The following is a 17,688-nucleotide window of genomic DNA, read 5'->3' on the forward strand; positions in this document are numbered from 1 at the left end:
ACGAATTTCATTACTTATCCTAGCCACATATAACTGACATAGAAGTACCTATCCATACTGAATCACTGAGTTCAAGTTATTTGCTAGACCCAGATCAAATTCATCTTCAGAAGAGGACCAGGAATTTGCTTACTCCTTCACAATCCAGTGAACATGTGAAAAAGACTAGACTAGCTGGAAAGCATGCCTTAAAGGAGCAGAGAGCAAACTCTTGAGCTATATTAATTATGCAAAAATTTGTGTTGTTGTAATCAACAGTCCAACTAAAATGCAGTTTATTTCTGCAGCACAGAACTTGAGAAATGTGAAAGCACCATGGGAAGAAAAACGTGCTGCATTCATTTAAGGTAACAATTCTTGAGGTAAAATAAATGTTAGAGTAATGGTTTTCATGACTTGGAAATAAAAGTTAACAAAGCCAACAATGTTTTTTTTTTTTAATTCTCTGCCAACTCTACAGACATAATTCTGCTTTCACCTTCATTACACTTTCATATGGTTTTAACAGGGGATATACCTCCTCTTCTAAGAATCTTCGTGTCTACCAAAGAGGAAAGCAAATATAAGACAAAAAAAAACATAAGTAAGTTTTGAAAATACCTGTTTTCCAGTGTCAGTTTATATCAATGAGACCTAACCTGATTTAAGCTTTTACTCCACAACTGAGTGCCATGTTTCTCTGCTGCCTGCTGGGAATCTCTCCCTAGACACAAGCAGTTAACCCACAACGCCCACATATGCCAACTTCCCCACAAGCCAGCCCAGCCTGTGCGCTTCAGCTATAGGCTCGACATGCTCCACCCAGTCACCCAAGCGGAAGTCATCACTGCTCCGTCCCTCCTCCTCCTGCAACCAGCTGCTGAGTGACTGACCTCCTCAACAGCCCTCCAGTCTCTCCCCTGGTCGGGATCTACCTCTTCGTCATCTATCGCTTGGTCCATTGCAGCAGCCTCCCAACTGGTCTTCTACCTCCAAGTTTAAGTCTTTCAAAATCCAAACACTAGAGTGATGTGAATTTTCATTATAAACTCCTGTCTCCAACTTAAATCCTGTAACTACTTCTGGGGCATTTGTTACCTGGGCAACACTCAAATGATTGTAGTCCCATGTTGGACAGCTCTGTATCTGACTTCTGCTTGTATGTAAGATTCAGCTCAGATGTCCTATCTTCTAAGTCTTTCCCAAGTTCTACCATTCTAGGTTGTCTCCTTTGTGATCCCCAAAAGATGTGCTTCTCTCAATTCCTGAATATACTGCTTGGTACTACAAAGACCTTAGTCTTCACGACTAAGTTCTGAGCTCCCTTGAGATAAGGATATCTATTCATCATTAAGCCCCCAGATTAAACACAGTACCTGAACACATACTGAGCACCTAGTCTGCACATGATAAATGTTTTTGAATTAACTTGTGTAGTTTCCAAAGGGCAAAAGGAGAAACGACACATTTACTGAACTCACTATGCCCAAGTACTGTACTAGGTCTACTGACCGACCCAATAACCCTTTATGTATGTTTTATTTTTATCTTGTCTTGTCAGCAGTAAAAGCCAGATGTCAGGATTGAACCCAGATAAACCTTACAGCAAAACCCAACCTTTGTCCATACATTATACCACATGCTCCAGACCAAAAGAGTATTCAAGAGAAATCTACGTGGGAAATAACTAAGGCAGCTCAAAACAACCAAATCTTGACATTTTGGCCAGCAGCCTACTTCGAATTCTTTCTAACTAGCCCCATTCTCATACCTCCAATGTAGAAACATTAAAGACAGTATTCCAGGTTCTGCAGCCCAGCAGTGTAAAAGGGCATCTGGGAACGGGGAAGATTGTAGCACCATGGAAGTGTTCTGACACTTACCTGCTGAGATGCACGACCGGTGAAAGAGGAAGGATCCAGCAGGCGGCTCAACTCCAAGTGGATGGGACTGAAGTAGGCATCAGCCTGGATACGTTCTATGAGGTCATTGTCACCCCCTTCCTGCTTGACCACAGCAGCTGCCTGCTGGGAAAGCACTCTAATTTTCTCATGGCAATCCTGGGAAGACAGTGAAGAACTGCTGGTTCACTAACAAGGCACATGAACATCCTGAAATCCATCAATACTTCACATTCGTTTTGTCTATGGCTGGTGCACAAAGCCCCACCAAGCAGAGGTTATCCCCCTCATAGTCTTATCCTCTAAGCTCCTGACTCTGACCATACCCTCAGATGAACCTAAAGTGGATGTCCACTTCATTTTGGGTCCTCTAAAGCCTCACAAGCCATCTGCTCTTGTGTCCTGACCACTTCTCATTTCCTGTGGAAATTCAGACCCAATTTCTTCACTACTAATGGACCTTTTCTACAAATAACTAAGTGATTCACTTCTAATAAACTGAATTCACCACAGAGAAAAGCCTGTGAAGAAATCACCTTCCAGAGATAAGCCTGTTCTATGGCAGAATATGGACACTGTTCTGCACCAATACCATGTCTGAAGTAAGTCATTAGTGCTTTCCTTCATCCATTCTTCTTCAGGCAGGAGAGCAGAACTAAAGGTGAACTTCCAATTTATTCAGGAGCATGAGGCAGTTACAAACCTGGCGGTTACCTCCAGCTTTCACCATGGCCATGATGATGTTCTCTGTGGCCATAAAAGGCAGCTCTTGGCGAATGCGCCGCTCAATTACCTCGAAGAATAAGGACCAAAAAAGATACCTTAATGTAACGAAGTCATACACACAGTAAAACATCAACTATGCCCAGCAAACTGCACAAGGATATGAACTGCCACACTTACGACTTGAATGGATTGTTTTAGTCTATACCATGTTTTTCAGTTTTCTTACTAATCCAGGGTATTATTTTGATTTAAAAAAGGAATACTGACTTAAGTAAACTTTCAGAAGTTGCTTCACTGGAAAGATTCCTAAAATCTCAAGAGCTGAGTATATGATGGAAATAAACCCATCTGCCTCAGGCACTTAAAAACAGGCCAAGGGAAGAGTCTACCCTGCCAGTCATATCGGAGCTGCTGATTCATGCTGGCAAACAGTGTAAGCCAATTCAAAGTACTTCTTTCTCTATTTTCTATAAATGTGTGTATGAATTCCACACTTAGTTCTCTAGAGCTGACATCACAACCTAAAGAATGAGCTCTGGTTGGGAAGGGCTCCTGGACCAGAAAACAGCTGGCTTACCACGCGGGCTGCTAAGCAGGAAAAAGTTACATTCCCCATCCCACAGCACAACCCCACCCTAATATTCTGCTTTTTAATTGAGGTCTCTTACTTTGGGGTACACCACCAATCCTTCAGAAATGTTCTGCAATGTATTCAATACAGTATCAGCAGTAAGAAATGCCTCGGCCAAACAGATACGTCTAGGAAACAAACAGCCAATGCAGTTATCTCTTTGAACAAGTAACAGTATCAGTGAAAAGTAGGGTGTGGTCCAAGAAGATGCCCCACTGACCACCATGTGTGTGACATACCGTATGTACTGCTTGGACAATTTCTTTCAATCTCATGACTTCATCTACCCCGATAACTTGACGACCCTCAGATCTATCACTTCTTGTCCAAACCACTTGCCCTTGCCAGACGATGTAATTATTATCTCCACCTGGTTGATCCCTAGGTACCTCAAACCCAAAACTGAACTGAGTCACTTGACCACTGCCTCCTGCCCACCATCTCAAACCAGCTCTTCTCCCTGGAACTCCTGTCTCAGTAAACGGCACCAGTATCTCATCACTGATTTAATACTCATTCCAGTCATCCACCAAGGCCGGCCAACCTGCCATTTTTATATCCTCATCCGGCCTCTCCTTTCACATGGTCCCTGTGTCATTGTGGATTTGGATTTTTTATGTAGCCTCCTAGCCATGTTCCCTTGCAAATATTTCTCCAAGCTGTTGCAGGGTGTCTTAGCAGGCACATCTGATCAGGTCACATCTGCCCAAAAGTATTCTATGGCTGACTTCTGAATGAGTTCACGTCTTATTTTCATAGACAAATCCTGGATTATACAAAAATCCCAGAGTGCTAGCTTTAACTATAAATCCTTTTCCACTCAAGAAATCCCAGTACAATGCAAGCTAACTAGAGTACTATAAATCTGCCTTAAATAAGTATAAACATAAAATAGAAAACCATGTACATTTAGCGCCTTATTCAGTTACAAATTACTTCTGATCCATCTCATAACTAATCAACATGTCACTGTGCCAAGACACCATAAATGACATCTCACCTGCCTTCATAACAACATCTAAACTCCTCTTCTGGGCCTAACAAGGTTCTTCATAAACTGGCTATGATCCACGATCATGTCCCACCTCATCACTTGCCACATAAGCACTTCATTCCCCATTGCTACTCTACTACTGGTTAACTTCCTAAATTGTTCTTTCTCCTGTGTGCCTCTCTACATGCTTCCAATCTTGTCATGTCTTTCAAAAATGCCTATTTTTCTTCAGAGGTATCACTTCCTCTGTGAAGCCTTCTTGAATTCCTCTACCACTACCCTCTTCTCTTTGCTCCCACAAAGAGTACCTTTGATTCTAACACTCATCACACTGTTCTTGCCTCCCTCCTAGACTCTAGGCTCCTTGGGGTCAAGGAGGGAATGCAGAGATGCTTGGAGCTTCCTTCTGCTTCCAGGCCCGTCTGTGGTCCCCCCGCAACTTGGTAAATGACATCCATATTCCACTGACCGATTGGCACTATCATCCAGTGTGCGTTCAAACCACTGCACAGATGCCGTCTGCAGTGGGTCCATGATGAGGGCCATCAGGTGACGGGCCAGGCTGCAGCACCGCTCGGAGCGCATGGGGTTCCTCTTGTACGGCATTGCACTTGAGCCTGCCCAGGAACAAGGACAGGAAACAAAAGCAGAAAGACGTCAGATGAGAGTGAGTGCCCAAGCATGCTGGGTCAGCTGATGACACGCCTGCAAGCTCCCAGGTCTTCACATGACACTCACCAATCTGCTGTTTTTCAAAGGGTTCCTCCATCTCCTTGAGGTTTGCCAGGAGTCGTATGTCGGTGCAAATCTGGGGAAAGCAGGGGTACAGGCATGATCTCCCGCTCTGGGTATACAGGAACCTGGAAGCAGGGACTGTACAGATGACGGAGATGAGCTCCCTGGGTGTGCTGCAGTTAAGGTGCAGACGGCACGTCCTCCCCAAGAGCTCCTACTCAAGACTCCCGTTGGCTCCTGAAGAGCTGGGACAACAAATTCTGGGAGCGTGTAAATGTTTTTGTGAGACACTGCTTAAGATATCATGGAAAGAAAACGGCAAGTTGAATTTTAATGAGAATGCCAAAACGAGTTCTTCAACACACCTTGATTTAAGAAGTGTCAATATAAGCACCAAATAATTAAAACTGATGTTTGACATCTCTTGAAAGCACAGTTAAGTGTGAGGCTGATTCTGCCTTCCCAGGGTGTCCCACGCCCGCACAGCTGCTACCGCCACTCACCTTGTGCACTGATGCCCCCAAGCCAGCCAGCACGGACAGGACCTCAATGTCCACTTTTCGTGTATAGGTCTGCCCTGTGATAATGAAAGCCCTGGAATAGACAGAAAAGAGCCTTCAGTGAGAGAATTTCAGAATGTTGACTGCATCACACAAATAAGCAGAACAGACTCGAAGCGAAAGCTCGGTCCCACTGGTATACTAAGCAACATTGAGCCCAGAGGAACTCACCAATAACATGCTCCTGGGACAAACTGTTTTCCACCCTTTCCACTAATACTCAGACAGCTGTCCTGACCCAAGAAGGAAACACGGTCCAGTGTGCCCATGTCCTGCCACAACCCGAAGGAAATGCCGGGAAGAAGGAGCCCTGTTCACCACAGTGACTATCATGGAAATGGTCAGACTTAGACTAACCCTCTGGAGGCCCTCAGTAAATAAGCAAAAACAGCAGCAACATAGGTAAGGCTACTCTAAAAACCTCAGAAGAAATAGTTTCTTCTTTTCTTAGGGATTATAAGAAACAGAATCCGGACTATAAGAAAACAATCCAGGCCAGAAGGAAGGAAATGGGTGGAAGAATACAGAAAAGCCAAAAAACTAGGGTCAAATCTAAAAATACTGAACACAGGCCTTTCATCACTTATCACAGAGGCCAATGCTTTTCCCGTTTACCTACCTCGTAAATCCTGCCTTTTCTGTAACGATCTTGTCAAGCTGTTCTACCTTGGAAAGAAAAGACATCCCTTATAGAAACCCAGGTGTGTTTACTATGAGAACATCTCCACATCCTGCCCAGGTTTCTGCCCTCCTTACCCCTTCCAGTCCAAAGATTCCACTATCCTGAGATCAATCTCTCCTACCATCCTAAAGGTTGGATTTGTCTCTGGTGCTCCTACCACTGCGTTTCTGTGTCCCCTGGTCACTTTCAGAATACCTTTTGGTCATCTCCTTCAAAGAGCTGCAGGAAGCTGGCTTGAGTGCCAGTGGTGCCCTTCACTCCTCGGAAGCGCAGGTCATCTCGGACACGCTTCAAGTTCTGGAGGTCCATGCAAAGATCTTGAATCCAAAGACAGCAACGTTTCCCAACTGTGGTCAGCTGAGCAGGCCTGAAAACAACCCAAAAGCAATACAAAGGAGGCTCAAACCAAAGACTTACTTCCTAAAAGCTTCATTGCTTCTTCTAATAATTGCTGTTAACCTGGGGAAGGGTTTAGACTAAAGTTAGATTAAAGGGTTTAGATTAAAAGTTAAGAGATGGAGAAACCAGTATAGATAAAAAAAGAGCTGGGAAGTTTGAGCAAGTAACAGTTAAGGAGATTCAATGTCATCTGTAAATATTCAAAGATTATAAAACTAAAAGGCTCCTAACATAGTTCCTGCTTAATCATGAAGAAACAAAAGAACATAAGGGCACGGACATTGTCTTTGTTTATCCCCAGACTTTGGCAAGAAATAACATTTCACGTCACATTTGCCAAGTATCGAATGTGTTCCTAGTTTTGGAAATACAACAAAGAACAAAACAGACAAGTTCCCTGTTCAATGGAGTTCACATTGTAGCGTAAACAAGAAAACAAGATAATTGTTGATTTTTCATGAAAAATATGAAAAAATGAGGATGAGGACACTGGAGAATGCTACTCTAGAGTGGAGTAAAGGAAGGCCTTTGTGAGGAGACAAGATCTGATGAGGAACCAGTTATGCTGTCAAAAACCACCCCAAACATACATAACCAGAGCACTCTCACATAATGGCTAATTGCTTCATTACCGGTCCAAAGTCTAGCCCAATCCATTGCAGGTTTCTGAACATAAAACATTACTATGAATAAACTGCAATAATGTTGGAGTTTTAAATAGATGACTTCACCCATCCCAGATGGAACTTCTTGCCTATTAAGCTAATGACAATGACAGCTGGTGACATCTGTTAGGAACGTCTATGGCAGGCACACCACAAGCTACAATATATCCCCAAATTAATCTCATGGTACTTTTCCTTGCTCACTCCTGCTAACAGATTGGTACACACGAAGAAATGTATGATTTTGAATAGATCTGTTCACAGCAGCATTATGTGTTACAGCCAAAAGCAGAAGCAACCCAAATGTCTGTTAACTGATGAATAGACCCACAAAGTGTGGTATATCCATATAATGGCATATTACCCAGTTACAACAAGAAATGAAGTACTCTACATGCTGCAGTATGAACACTGAAAATTTTATGCTAAGTAGAGGAAGCCACAAGAGGATGAGTATTGTATGACTCTATTTAAATGAAATGTCCAGAGAAGGCAAATCCACAGACAGAAAACAGATTAGTAGTTGCCAGGGGCTAAGGGATGGTGGAATGGGAGTGACTGTTAATGGGGACAGGAATTTTGGGGGAGTGATCTAAAATTTTATGCTGGTGATGACTGCATAACTCCGTAAATATACTAAAAACAACTGAATTGTACACTTAAAAAAGGCAAAATTTAGGTATCTGAATCACATCTCTATGAAGCTGCTTCCTTTTGACTGTGGGGACTGACACATACTGAGGAGCTGCCTCCATGTGGACCCCATTATCCAAGTTCCTAATGCCTGCAAATGGCAGCAGACAGCACTCAAGGTGTCCCCCCGGGGAATGCTGGAATGCCTCAGTCCCTGGGCACTGTCCCGATGCAGGAGGATGTGGGGCTGTAACACAGGCAATGGCAGGTGGGCAGGGAGCCAGCAGAAGGCAACATTCGTCATGACCAAGCCACACACCCTCAGTACTGACTCCTTCACATGGACCATTTCTTCAAGCTTCTGCTACCAATAAATGCATCCCTAACTTTAAGGAAGATTAAACTCAACAGGCTTTCTTAATTTATAGGAGATGATATCCTTGTTGTCAAAGCAATGCCATATCAAAACATGAGGCAGATGCTAATACACTACCATGCAAAACCTGCTCCTACCTTCAAAAATGACATCAATAGCTTTAAAACAGGGTTTTATTCAGTAATCATGAAAATATTCACACATTTTTTAAAGTTCAAAAATACAGAAAGTAGGGAATAATATGATTACCCTACTATCTCATTAACCAGAGTAATCAACATTTACATCATGGTGCAGTTTCTTCCAATCTTTGTACAATGTATATGCTGTCTTTATCCCATATTAACCTAAGCACATTTCCACAATATTAGTCTTATAAGCATCATTTTAATAGATGTGTATTATTCCAACCTGTGGCTGTATTATACATGATACCTTATTTATTATCTTATTGTTGGACATTTCAATCATTTCCAATGCTTACCATCATAAATATTATTTTAACAAAGATTTTTGTACATAAGGCTTTCCCCATAATTTGGGCTAATTCTTTGGGCTAGATTCTCAGTAATGGAATTACTAAGTCAAGAAATCTGAATTCTTTCTAAGGCTCTTGATACGTATTTCCCAATGCTTCCCAAATGAACTCTCACCAGTATAACTTTAAAGGCAGGTATCAGGTTCATTCCTCATGAGCATCCTAAGTTACTGGCTTAAGCTAAGTTTTGAGATTCTTCACCTCAAGGCTTCCATGGAGAAGGGAGAACTGAACAAATAAATGAAAGCCAGATGCACACAAACAAGCCCAATTCCCAAGAGATAATCACATTACTTACTGGAAATGTGTAAAACCGAGGGTGGGAAGATCAGCTTGCTCCTTAGCAAAGTCAGCAAGCCGGGAGATCACTCTGGCAAGCTGTAAGAAAGACCAGGTGGCAGAAAGAAAGAGGGTGAATTCAGGAACTAAACTTTTAGACAATTTATTATAAAATTAGACCTCTATTTTATGAAAGGCAAAGGCTGTATCTTTTCCTCCTTTAGATATCCTAAAGTACCCTGAAGAGTTGATCGCAACCAACTTTTGAAAATTAGTTGACTATCCAATGAGTCATGAATGTTTTCTGCACAATTTTAAGATTACTAAACACTCATGCAGAAAAACAGGGCAAAATCGTAAATCTGACCCACATATTCCAGCAACCTGCTACTAGTTAACTTCCTTCATTTCAAAGGCTATGCTTTTATAAACAGCATTCAATTTCAGTGTTTTAACCCCAAAAGAACAATTAGTTCTACTGATCAGATATGGGATCAGCCACAGGACTCAACAATAACCGATTCAGATTTACTCTTAAGAGGTGTCCATCTCCTCTCATAAGGAATCTAGGGCTAGTAGGAAACTTCTGCCAACTCCTTACCTTTGGCAAGAGCAAGTCAAATGCATTTCTAAGAATAATCAGGTCCTGCAAAGGAAAATGCAGTGGTCTTAAACAGCTTTGTTCAAACAGTACTATCACATGACACTTTCTGGCCTTCACAGCTGGGATGCTCAGCTAGCTGCCTGTCTCACTATCAGCATGCCCGTGTGAAGCCAGAAGAGGCCAACAGCAGCTGTTCTTTGTGACTACTGCTGGTTTAAAAGCACAGTGACTTAGGGAGTGGCACTACTGGGAATTATAAGGAGCAAAGCCTTTTATACTTATAAAGCCCAATTTAGGTGGTATCCAAAATGACTAGAAAAGAGTTAAGGGGTAAACCCTTATCCTGAAAACTGCAAAGACATACAGGTCAACAAGCTTTCTATCTTTACAGAGAGGAGTGCTTGAGTTTCTGAGAAACTCCCATAGGTACATTCCATTAGTTCACTCTATTTTTTCATGTGTACCATTGCTAAAAAAAAGACATGAACCAAAACATCCAGGTTTAGGAAACATAAAACTATTCTTGAGGGAGATAAAGAGATTTATTTCAGGCAACTTCAACACATGCTTCTATGAGACAGCAATTACTGAGCCCAACTACACACTGGACACTTTTTAAAAGTATATATTCTAAGTGAGAGGACTGTTCTTCCATTATTTGGCTCACCAATTATACACAAATGCCTTTAATTACGTACCACTTAAGACTAAAAAAGTATTTGGGGCAACTTAAAAATGAGTGGCTTCTTTCTGAATTGAAGTGTATCTGGAATCTAAGTTCTGGTCACACGGGTGCACGGTGAGTAAGAGCACAGCTAGGGAGCCTTTCTACCTGGGCTTGTATCTTGCCTACCTGTGTAACCTTGGGCAAGTTGTTTGACCTTTCCTTAAGTGTCTTCATCTGTACAGCTAGGGATAATAAAGCTAGATTCCAAAGACTACATATTCCATTTATATGAAATTACTAGAAAAGGCAAAACTACAGAAACAGAAGGCAGGTCAGTGGTTGGCTGGGTCTTAAAGCAGGAGTAGGGACTGACTGCAAACAGGCACAAGAGAATTTCTTAGGGGAAGGGATGTGCTCCCAAAGCTGGCATGTGGTGAAGGATGAACTGCATAATTTTACTAATATTCATTAAGCTGTACATTTAAAATGGGTGAATTTATAGTATTTACAGTATATAATTGTATCTCAATAAAGCTGTTTAAAAATGGATATACTAGCATTATCTCTCATGGTTGTTATGAAGAATAAATGAAGTAATAAATATCAAGTGCTTAGTACAGTGCCAGGCAGTAAACTTTTAGGAAAATCCGTGCTGTTTCTTTTTCCTATTTGACTATAAGATGCTTTTACTAAGAATTACACTGCAATCCCTTTTTTATTTTCAGAAGTCACAGCAGAGTTACAAAGGACCCTGGAAAGAAAATCCCTTTGGAAAATTACCTCCATTAGTTCCATTACTTGGCTCACCAATTATACACAGATGCCTTTAATTATGTACTACTTAAGATGCTTAAGTGCTAAAATACTAAGACCTTGGCTTATGTGCAGCCTATCAATGTGTAAACAGTATCTGTAGGTCTTATTTTATGGGGATCATTAGGAGCTATAGTTTTTGGATTGGAAGGATACCAAAAGCAGAAAATTCCTGAGTGTTCAGATACTCCTAACAAGTAAAGATCTATGGAGTCACTTCCTAAAATCAGGCAAAATCAAACACAATTTATAAAAGCATTACAGAGTCTTAAGTGGAAACAAAATAAGATGGGCTCTTACTGTATTGTCTCCAACAAAGCAGGAAGTGGCTCCAAGATGAATTATGCTGGCAGCTTTTGGACAGCAGTGGCCAAAGGTGTGCACATGAGCCATCACATCATGTCTTAACCGTTTCTCTTCCTCAGCTGCCATCTTGAAGTCAATGTTGTCCAGGTTTAATCTCATCTCCTGGATTTGTTCATCTGTGATAGGCAAACCTAATGTCTGCAGGACAGGCAAAATAAAATAGAATAGCCTCAAAGTGTCACAATTATTTAAAATCAATTTTTAAAAAAGGCTCATATTAGCATTTATGCCCTACCTCCCAATTATCAAATTAAAATGTGGAACAACTGAAAGTACGTGGACAGGAGGGGACAATGTTCCCATTGAATCATGGTAAATTATATTCTAAGTAAACTCCAATACATACAATAATGTAATCCTGATCATTCCCTCTTCCTGTCTGCTTGGCTCACTTCTTCACATTTTCTGGTCTCTGGGCTCAAAACTTCTCTCCTCAGAAACATCTTTTCTGATTTCAGTGTAAAACATCCTTCCTCTCTGTGACTCTCTATCCCTTCCTTTACCCTGGTTTTATTTAAGCAGATTTTAATAGAGATGGTTTTAATAGATATGATATTTTAAAATGTCATCACATGACATTTAACAAAAATATTAGCCTGTCCCTCCCCTCTAAAATGTATACTCTGTGAGAAGAGAGCTTTGTTATATCTATTGCTTACTCCTTAGTACTTGGCATGTAAGTTCCCAAAATATGGAATCCAGACCACAGCTTTGTATTTGACCCAGATGGATTTATTCAAATAAGCCAAAATTAGGAATGCTAAGCGGTTTTGCCAATAAGTTATGTATAGCACACTCAGTGCAACTGAAAGCAACTGCAGGAGCTATTGATGAGAAAATAAACACATCAACACCTTACATTCCTCCATCATCAGAAAAATCAGCTTGGAAAAAGTATCTGGTTAGACCACAAACAGTTGAGAACCTGGGATCCAAGTGCTGAATATACACATTGGTAAAATGTATTCAAACTTCACTTGAAATTCCCAGGCTTTGGCCCTTAGACCTGTCTTGTCCAAGAGGGTAACTACTAGCCAGCTATGACTATTTACATTTAAACTGATTAAAATTAAAAAGCAAAAATTCAGTTCCTGAGTCACAACAGCCACATTTCAAGTGCTCAGTAGCTACATGTGACAGACATATGTGCCTGTGATTTTTCACCAGTAGATGTGACAACCCAGGGCTCCTCCCAAGGCAAAGCAGCAGGGGACAGCATGGCCAAGCTGTCAAAATTCATTCCCCACTCCTAATTTTTTGCACTTCTCCTAATCTCTTCTCCCTCAAGTTTTTTTTCCCTAACTACTAAATTGTTATGCAATTTATGCTAATTTTGAAATGCTAATAGATAATCCAAACGCAGCTGACTATATCAAAATTGTATGCATTTCAGGCAATGTGCTGACTAGGCAAAGGAAAGAACACATTATTGCAGATGACTTTACATTTCAATACGAGCTTGAAATCATTTACTAGCTACGGTGACCCTGGCAAAGTCTTCGAATGCTACCATTCTAATCCACTTAATGAAGTATCAAGTGAAATTGAAAATAAGAGTACATGCTAGTAGGAGATATACCACAATTACCATTAATACCCTCCTCTACTCTCCATTTTGTTATCTGAGCCAACATTTATGAAATCTCTCTGGGCCTCCATCCCATCATCTGTAAAATGTCTTTAAGAGTACCATAAAGGGTTGTTTTGAGGATTAAGGAGCTGTTAATTTGTTGTCTTAAAACAGTGCCTGGCACATAGTAAGCACTATGAAAATGTCTATTATTATGTCACTTCATTTTCTTGAGAAGAGTGATTGGCAGGGGGTAAAATCAAAAATAAAAGTTTGCTATCGGGGAAGTTCTACTGTACCTTGCTCCCAAGCAAGTACTCAAGAATGTTTCCGTGCTCACTAATGCCGTTTGAGAGGACCCAGCCAGCTGCTTGGTGTGACATTTTCCTCTGAAACTTTATAGCTCTCTGGATCACCTTGAGTTTCCTTCAACTCCGCAGGGAAGGGCCCTCTGGAGCTATTTCTGAAACCGTTGGGCTGAAAAGCTCTATACGTAGCTCTTCTAAGAGAAGCCATAAATCTCATCTAATAAACTCGTACCCTGATTCTCCCTCCTCAGAGGCAAAACGCAGCCATGAAGCGGAAATGGTGGCCTAGGAGACATGGACTTTGCAGCGACAATCCTGTCACTAACTACAGGGAGGCACTATGCAAGACGAAGTGGCTAAGCGTTCGGGCTCTGCATTCCACCCAGGTTCACACCCCGGGTCCCGTATGAATGGTCAGGAGCAAATAAAGCGCTTGTTTTTATCATCGAGGCTTGGTTTTCTCTATAATATGGAAAATCACCACTTAGTTTGCACAGCGGGAAAAATCGTGTTAAGAGAAGAAATCAGCACAAGGGCGCGTAACGAGCGCTCAGGGTCCGTGGCTAGCAGCATATTTCTGCAGGAACTGCCGAGATGAATTCCCGGCCAACAGCTCACTTCTCGCCGATTCTCCGCGTCTCTAACCCCCGGGGACTAAAAACACTTGAGGCAACAGGTGGCGGCTTCCGGGACTCCAGCCCTGGCCTTCCTGGAGCCGCGGCTCCAAAGAAGGCCGGGCGAGCCCCTGGGCGACTAAGCTGTGCTCGGAGCGGGGCCAGCCACGTGCTGGGGCGGGCCCGCCTCTCCCGGCCTGGCCCCGCCCGCGGCGCCTCACCTGCTCGGCCTCCGCCAGCCACAGCCAGAGCTGCCGCCACGTCCGGAACTTGTACCTGTCACTAAACACGAAGCACATTTCAGGGCTGGCGTAGCGGGAGGCAAGCGGCGAGCGGTAGCTGTCGTGCCCGTAGGCCACCTGCTGCCCACCACCATCGCCTCCAGCAGCCATTCCGAACTCGCCACCCCGCGAGAGCTGATCCGGACGGAGAGGGCGGAAGCGGAAGCCCAGGGGCGGGACTTCCGCTGTGGTTCCGCCCCGGGGGCGCCGGGAGACCTGAGGTCCCGAAGTGGCGGGCTGTTGCCTGTGGAGGGATAACAAGTTTCTCTTCGTTTATAAGGAATGTGATTAGCGCTTCATAAGTTAATTAGCTGCTCTGCGCCTCAGTTTCCCCATCTGAGGAAAGGTACAGCGATAACTGCGTTTAAGATTCCTGTTGAGGATTGGGTACTAGAACGAAGTCTAGGACACTGGGAAAACCCTCCGTGTTTGCTCTTACCAGTTATTATCGTAGGTTCTTCCTCCAACGCTCCTACTGCCAGTGTGGCACCGAACACGGTTCTGAGGAGAAATGAGAATGCCCAAGGGAAAGCGGCACTTACTGAGTTCCAAGTGAGCCCCTTGCACGAGACTGCAGTAAAAATGGACTGCATAATGGGGTATGTGGTGGGCACTTGGTGAAGGGGGGAGTCTAGTAAACATAATGTTCTTCATGTAATTGTAGATTAATGATACAAAAAAAAAAAGACTGCAGCAAGTGCTGGATTTGCCACTCATTGAAGCTGAGTGACTTGCTGAGGGTCATCCACTTGTAAGTGGGGCCTTTGGACCTCAGATTCTGCACTTCTGGCCATTATGCCTTATCATCCTCAGCACACACCATGCCAGGTCACACTGTGGCTTGGTGAAGGCATCCCCCGGTCCTAGAACACCTCCCTCTTTTCTCAATACTTCCTACTTAAGATCAAGTCCAGAAAATGTTCCCTGACGGTCCCATTTTTTCCCCTGGTTGGCCAATAATAATAAAAACCCTAACGTTTGTAGAGGTCGTACTAGGTAGGTATCAGGCACTGTCCGGCGTGCTTTACACATGTGATCTCACTTAATCCTTGTGAAGATCCTGAGTTGTTCAGATATTAAGTGAAATAATACAAGTAAAGCCCTTGGTGCACTTGTATAAATGCTAGCCATTATGATCCCTATTTCGCAGACGACAAAACTAGGCATGGGCAAGTTAAGTGCCGAGATGGCTTGTGTAGAAAGGAGTGAGCTAGGAGTTAAATGCAGGTGGGTAGGCTCCAGACACCTGGTTCTTAACAGCTCCAAATGTACCCTTGCCCTGTGCAACAGTATCAAACATTGCAGCTGTGAAATTAAGTTTGAGTTCCTCACTATAAAGAGACCTCCCAGGGGAATTCCATTTTGATTCCCCAGCTTGTTTGCTGGGGTGAATTACCCTTTCCCAGTAACCGTAATACTTCAGGGATATTAAAACAGGGATATTAGATCTCAAGGCTTTAAGATCGTATCTTTGACAATAACTTCTTTTCCTGTCACCTTTCCATTTCTGCTTTCACTTATTCACAGATTCACTCAAAAACATATGGACCAAATTAATATATGATAAAGGAGCCAGGGAAACACAATGGGGAAACAGCCTCTTCAACGGCTGGTGTTGGCAAAACTGGACAGCTACATGTAAGAGAATGAAACTGGATTATTGTTTAACCCCATACACAAAAGTAAACTCAAAATGGATTAAAGACTTGAATGTAAGTCATGAAACCATAAAACTCTTAGAATACAACATAGGCAAACATCTCCTGAATATAAGCATGAGCAACTTCTTCCTGAACACATCTCCTCCAGAAAGGGGAACAAAAGCAAAAATGCACTCGTGGGACTACATCAAACTAAAAAGTTTCTGTACGGCAAAGGACACCATCAGTAGAACAAAAAGGCATCCTACAGTATGGGAGAATATATTTGTAAATGACATATCCGACAAGGGGTTAACATCCAAAATATATAAAGAACTTAATGTGCCTCAACACCCAAAAAGCAATAACCTGATTCACAAATGGGCAGAGGATATGAAGAGACAGTTCTCCAAAGAAGAAATTCAGATGGCCAACAGACACATGAAAAGATGCTCCACATCACTAATCATCAGGGAAATGCAAATTACAACCACAATGAGATATCACCTCACACAAGTAAGGATGGCCAGCATCAAAAAGACTAAGAACAACAAAGCTGGTGAGGATGCAGAGAAAGGGGAACCCTCCTACACTGCTGGTAGGAATGTAAACTAGTTCAACCATTGTGGAAAGCAATATGGAGATTCCTCAAAAAACTAAAAATAGAAATACCCTTTGACCTGGAAATCCCACTCCTTGGAATTTACCCAAAGAATACAACTTCTCAGATTCAAAAAGACATACGCACCTCTATGTTTATCGCAGCACTTTTTACAATAGCCAAGACATGGAAGCAAACTAAGTGTCCATCGGTAGATGAATGGATAAAGAAGATGTGGTACATGTACACAATGGAATACTATTCAGCCATAAGAAAGAAATAAATCCTACCATTTGCAACATGGATGGAGCTGGAGGACATTATGCTCAGTGAAATAAGCCAGGCGGAGAAAGACAAATGCCAAATGATTTCCCTCATTTGTGGAGTATAACAATGAAGCAAAACTGAAGGAACAAAATAGCAGCAGACTCAGAGACTACAAGAATGAACTAGTGGCTACCAAAGGGGAGGGGTGTGGGAGGGCGTGTGGGGAGGGAGGGAGAAGGGGATTGAAGGGTATTATGTTTAGTACACATGGTGTGGGGGATCATGGGGAGAACAGTGTAGCACAGAGAAGGCACATAGTGCATCTGTGGCATCTTACTACACTGATGGACAGTGACTGCATTGGGGTATGGTGGGGACTTGATAATATGGGTAACTAGTAACTACATTGTTTTTTCATGGGAAACCTTCATAAGAGTGTATATCAATCATACCTTAATAAAAAAAAAAACACATGGACCACCCTGTAGTGTTCTCCCTCCCAAACTCTGTGATTTCATGAATGATGAGGGATCTGGCTTCTTACAGGCTTCTCATAACTCACCAGAATTAAGTGTTGTTTGCCTTTCCGTTGATGGCAACCTCAGTGTGGGCAGAGAGCATGTCTATCTTGGTCACCTGTGTCCCTGGCACTTAGCACGGGATCTAGCATAGTGTTGGTGCTCTAGCAGTGTTTGCTTAGTGGACGAATGCTGCCCAAAGGAGCCTAGCTCAGAAATAAGTAAGGCCCATAATAGCCAAGATCCATGTCAGATCCTGACATCGCACTTCCACTTCCCCCAGCCTCACACCTCTTTAGTGTCCTCTTTCTGCGGATCCTGCTTTCTCCACCTGGGCTCCA

The 17,688-nt window shown here is 42.6% G+C and overlaps 1 protein-coding gene and 1 long non-coding RNA gene across 3 annotated transcripts; one reads left to right on the plus strand and one right to left on the minus strand.

Moving 5' to 3' along the window:
* Positions 1-423: 423 nt before the first annotated feature.
* On the minus strand, positions 424-14,482 carry ADSL (adenylosuccinate lyase). 2 transcript variants are annotated; one of them, XM_036931452.2, is made up of 13 exons: positions 14,262-14,482; positions 11,483-11,686; positions 9,700-9,744; positions 9,118-9,197; positions 6,404-6,575; positions 6,146-6,192; positions 5,470-5,560; positions 4,970-5,039; positions 4,701-4,848; positions 3,275-3,365; positions 2,584-2,673; positions 1,863-2,039; positions 424-541 (listed from the first exon to the last, which is right to left on the minus strand). In XM_036931452.2, exons 1-13 carry the CDS (start codon positions 14,430-14,432, stop codon positions 455-457), a joined length of 1,473 nt encoding a protein of 490 aa, XP_036787347.1. In that variant the 5' UTR covers positions 14,433-14,482; the 3' UTR covers positions 424-454. The 2 variants fall into 2 exon arrangements, with proteins under 2 accessions (XP_036787347.1, XP_036787349.1); XM_036931454.2 differs by having other exon boundaries at positions 14,317-14,462.
* Positions 14,483-14,510: 28 nt separating this feature from the next.
* On the plus strand, positions 14,511-17,283 carry LOC118935288 (uncharacterized). The gene is made up of 3 exons (XR_005033758.2): positions 14,511-14,667; positions 14,776-14,920; positions 15,849-17,283. It is a non-coding gene; the product is annotated as an uncharacterized LOC118935288 (long non-coding RNA).
* The last annotated feature ends 405 nt before the right edge of the window (positions 17,284-17,688 follow it).

This window comes from Manis pentadactyla, chromosome 10 (genome assembly GCF_030020395.1).
Source record: "Manis pentadactyla isolate mManPen7 chromosome 10, mManPen7.hap1, whole genome shotgun sequence".
Taxonomy (NCBI): Eukaryota; Metazoa; Chordata; class Mammalia; order Pholidota; family Manidae; genus Manis; species Manis pentadactyla.

Bases quoted from the DNA above. Each gene is read 5' to 3' on its own strand.
- ADSL (XM_036931452.2), bottom strand. From the start codon at position 14,432: ATGGCTGCTGGAGGCGATGGTGGTGGGCAGCAGGTGGCCTACGGGCAC. The intron at 6,576-9,117 runs GTAAGTAATGTG...GGTTGTTTTCAG, and splicing joins CTCGGTTTTACACATTTCCA to GCCTGCTCAGCTGACCACAG. The intron at 6,193-6,403 runs GTATTCTGAAAG...TTTCTTTCCAAG, and splicing joins TTGAAGGAGATGACCAAAAG to GTAGAACAGCTTGACAAGAT.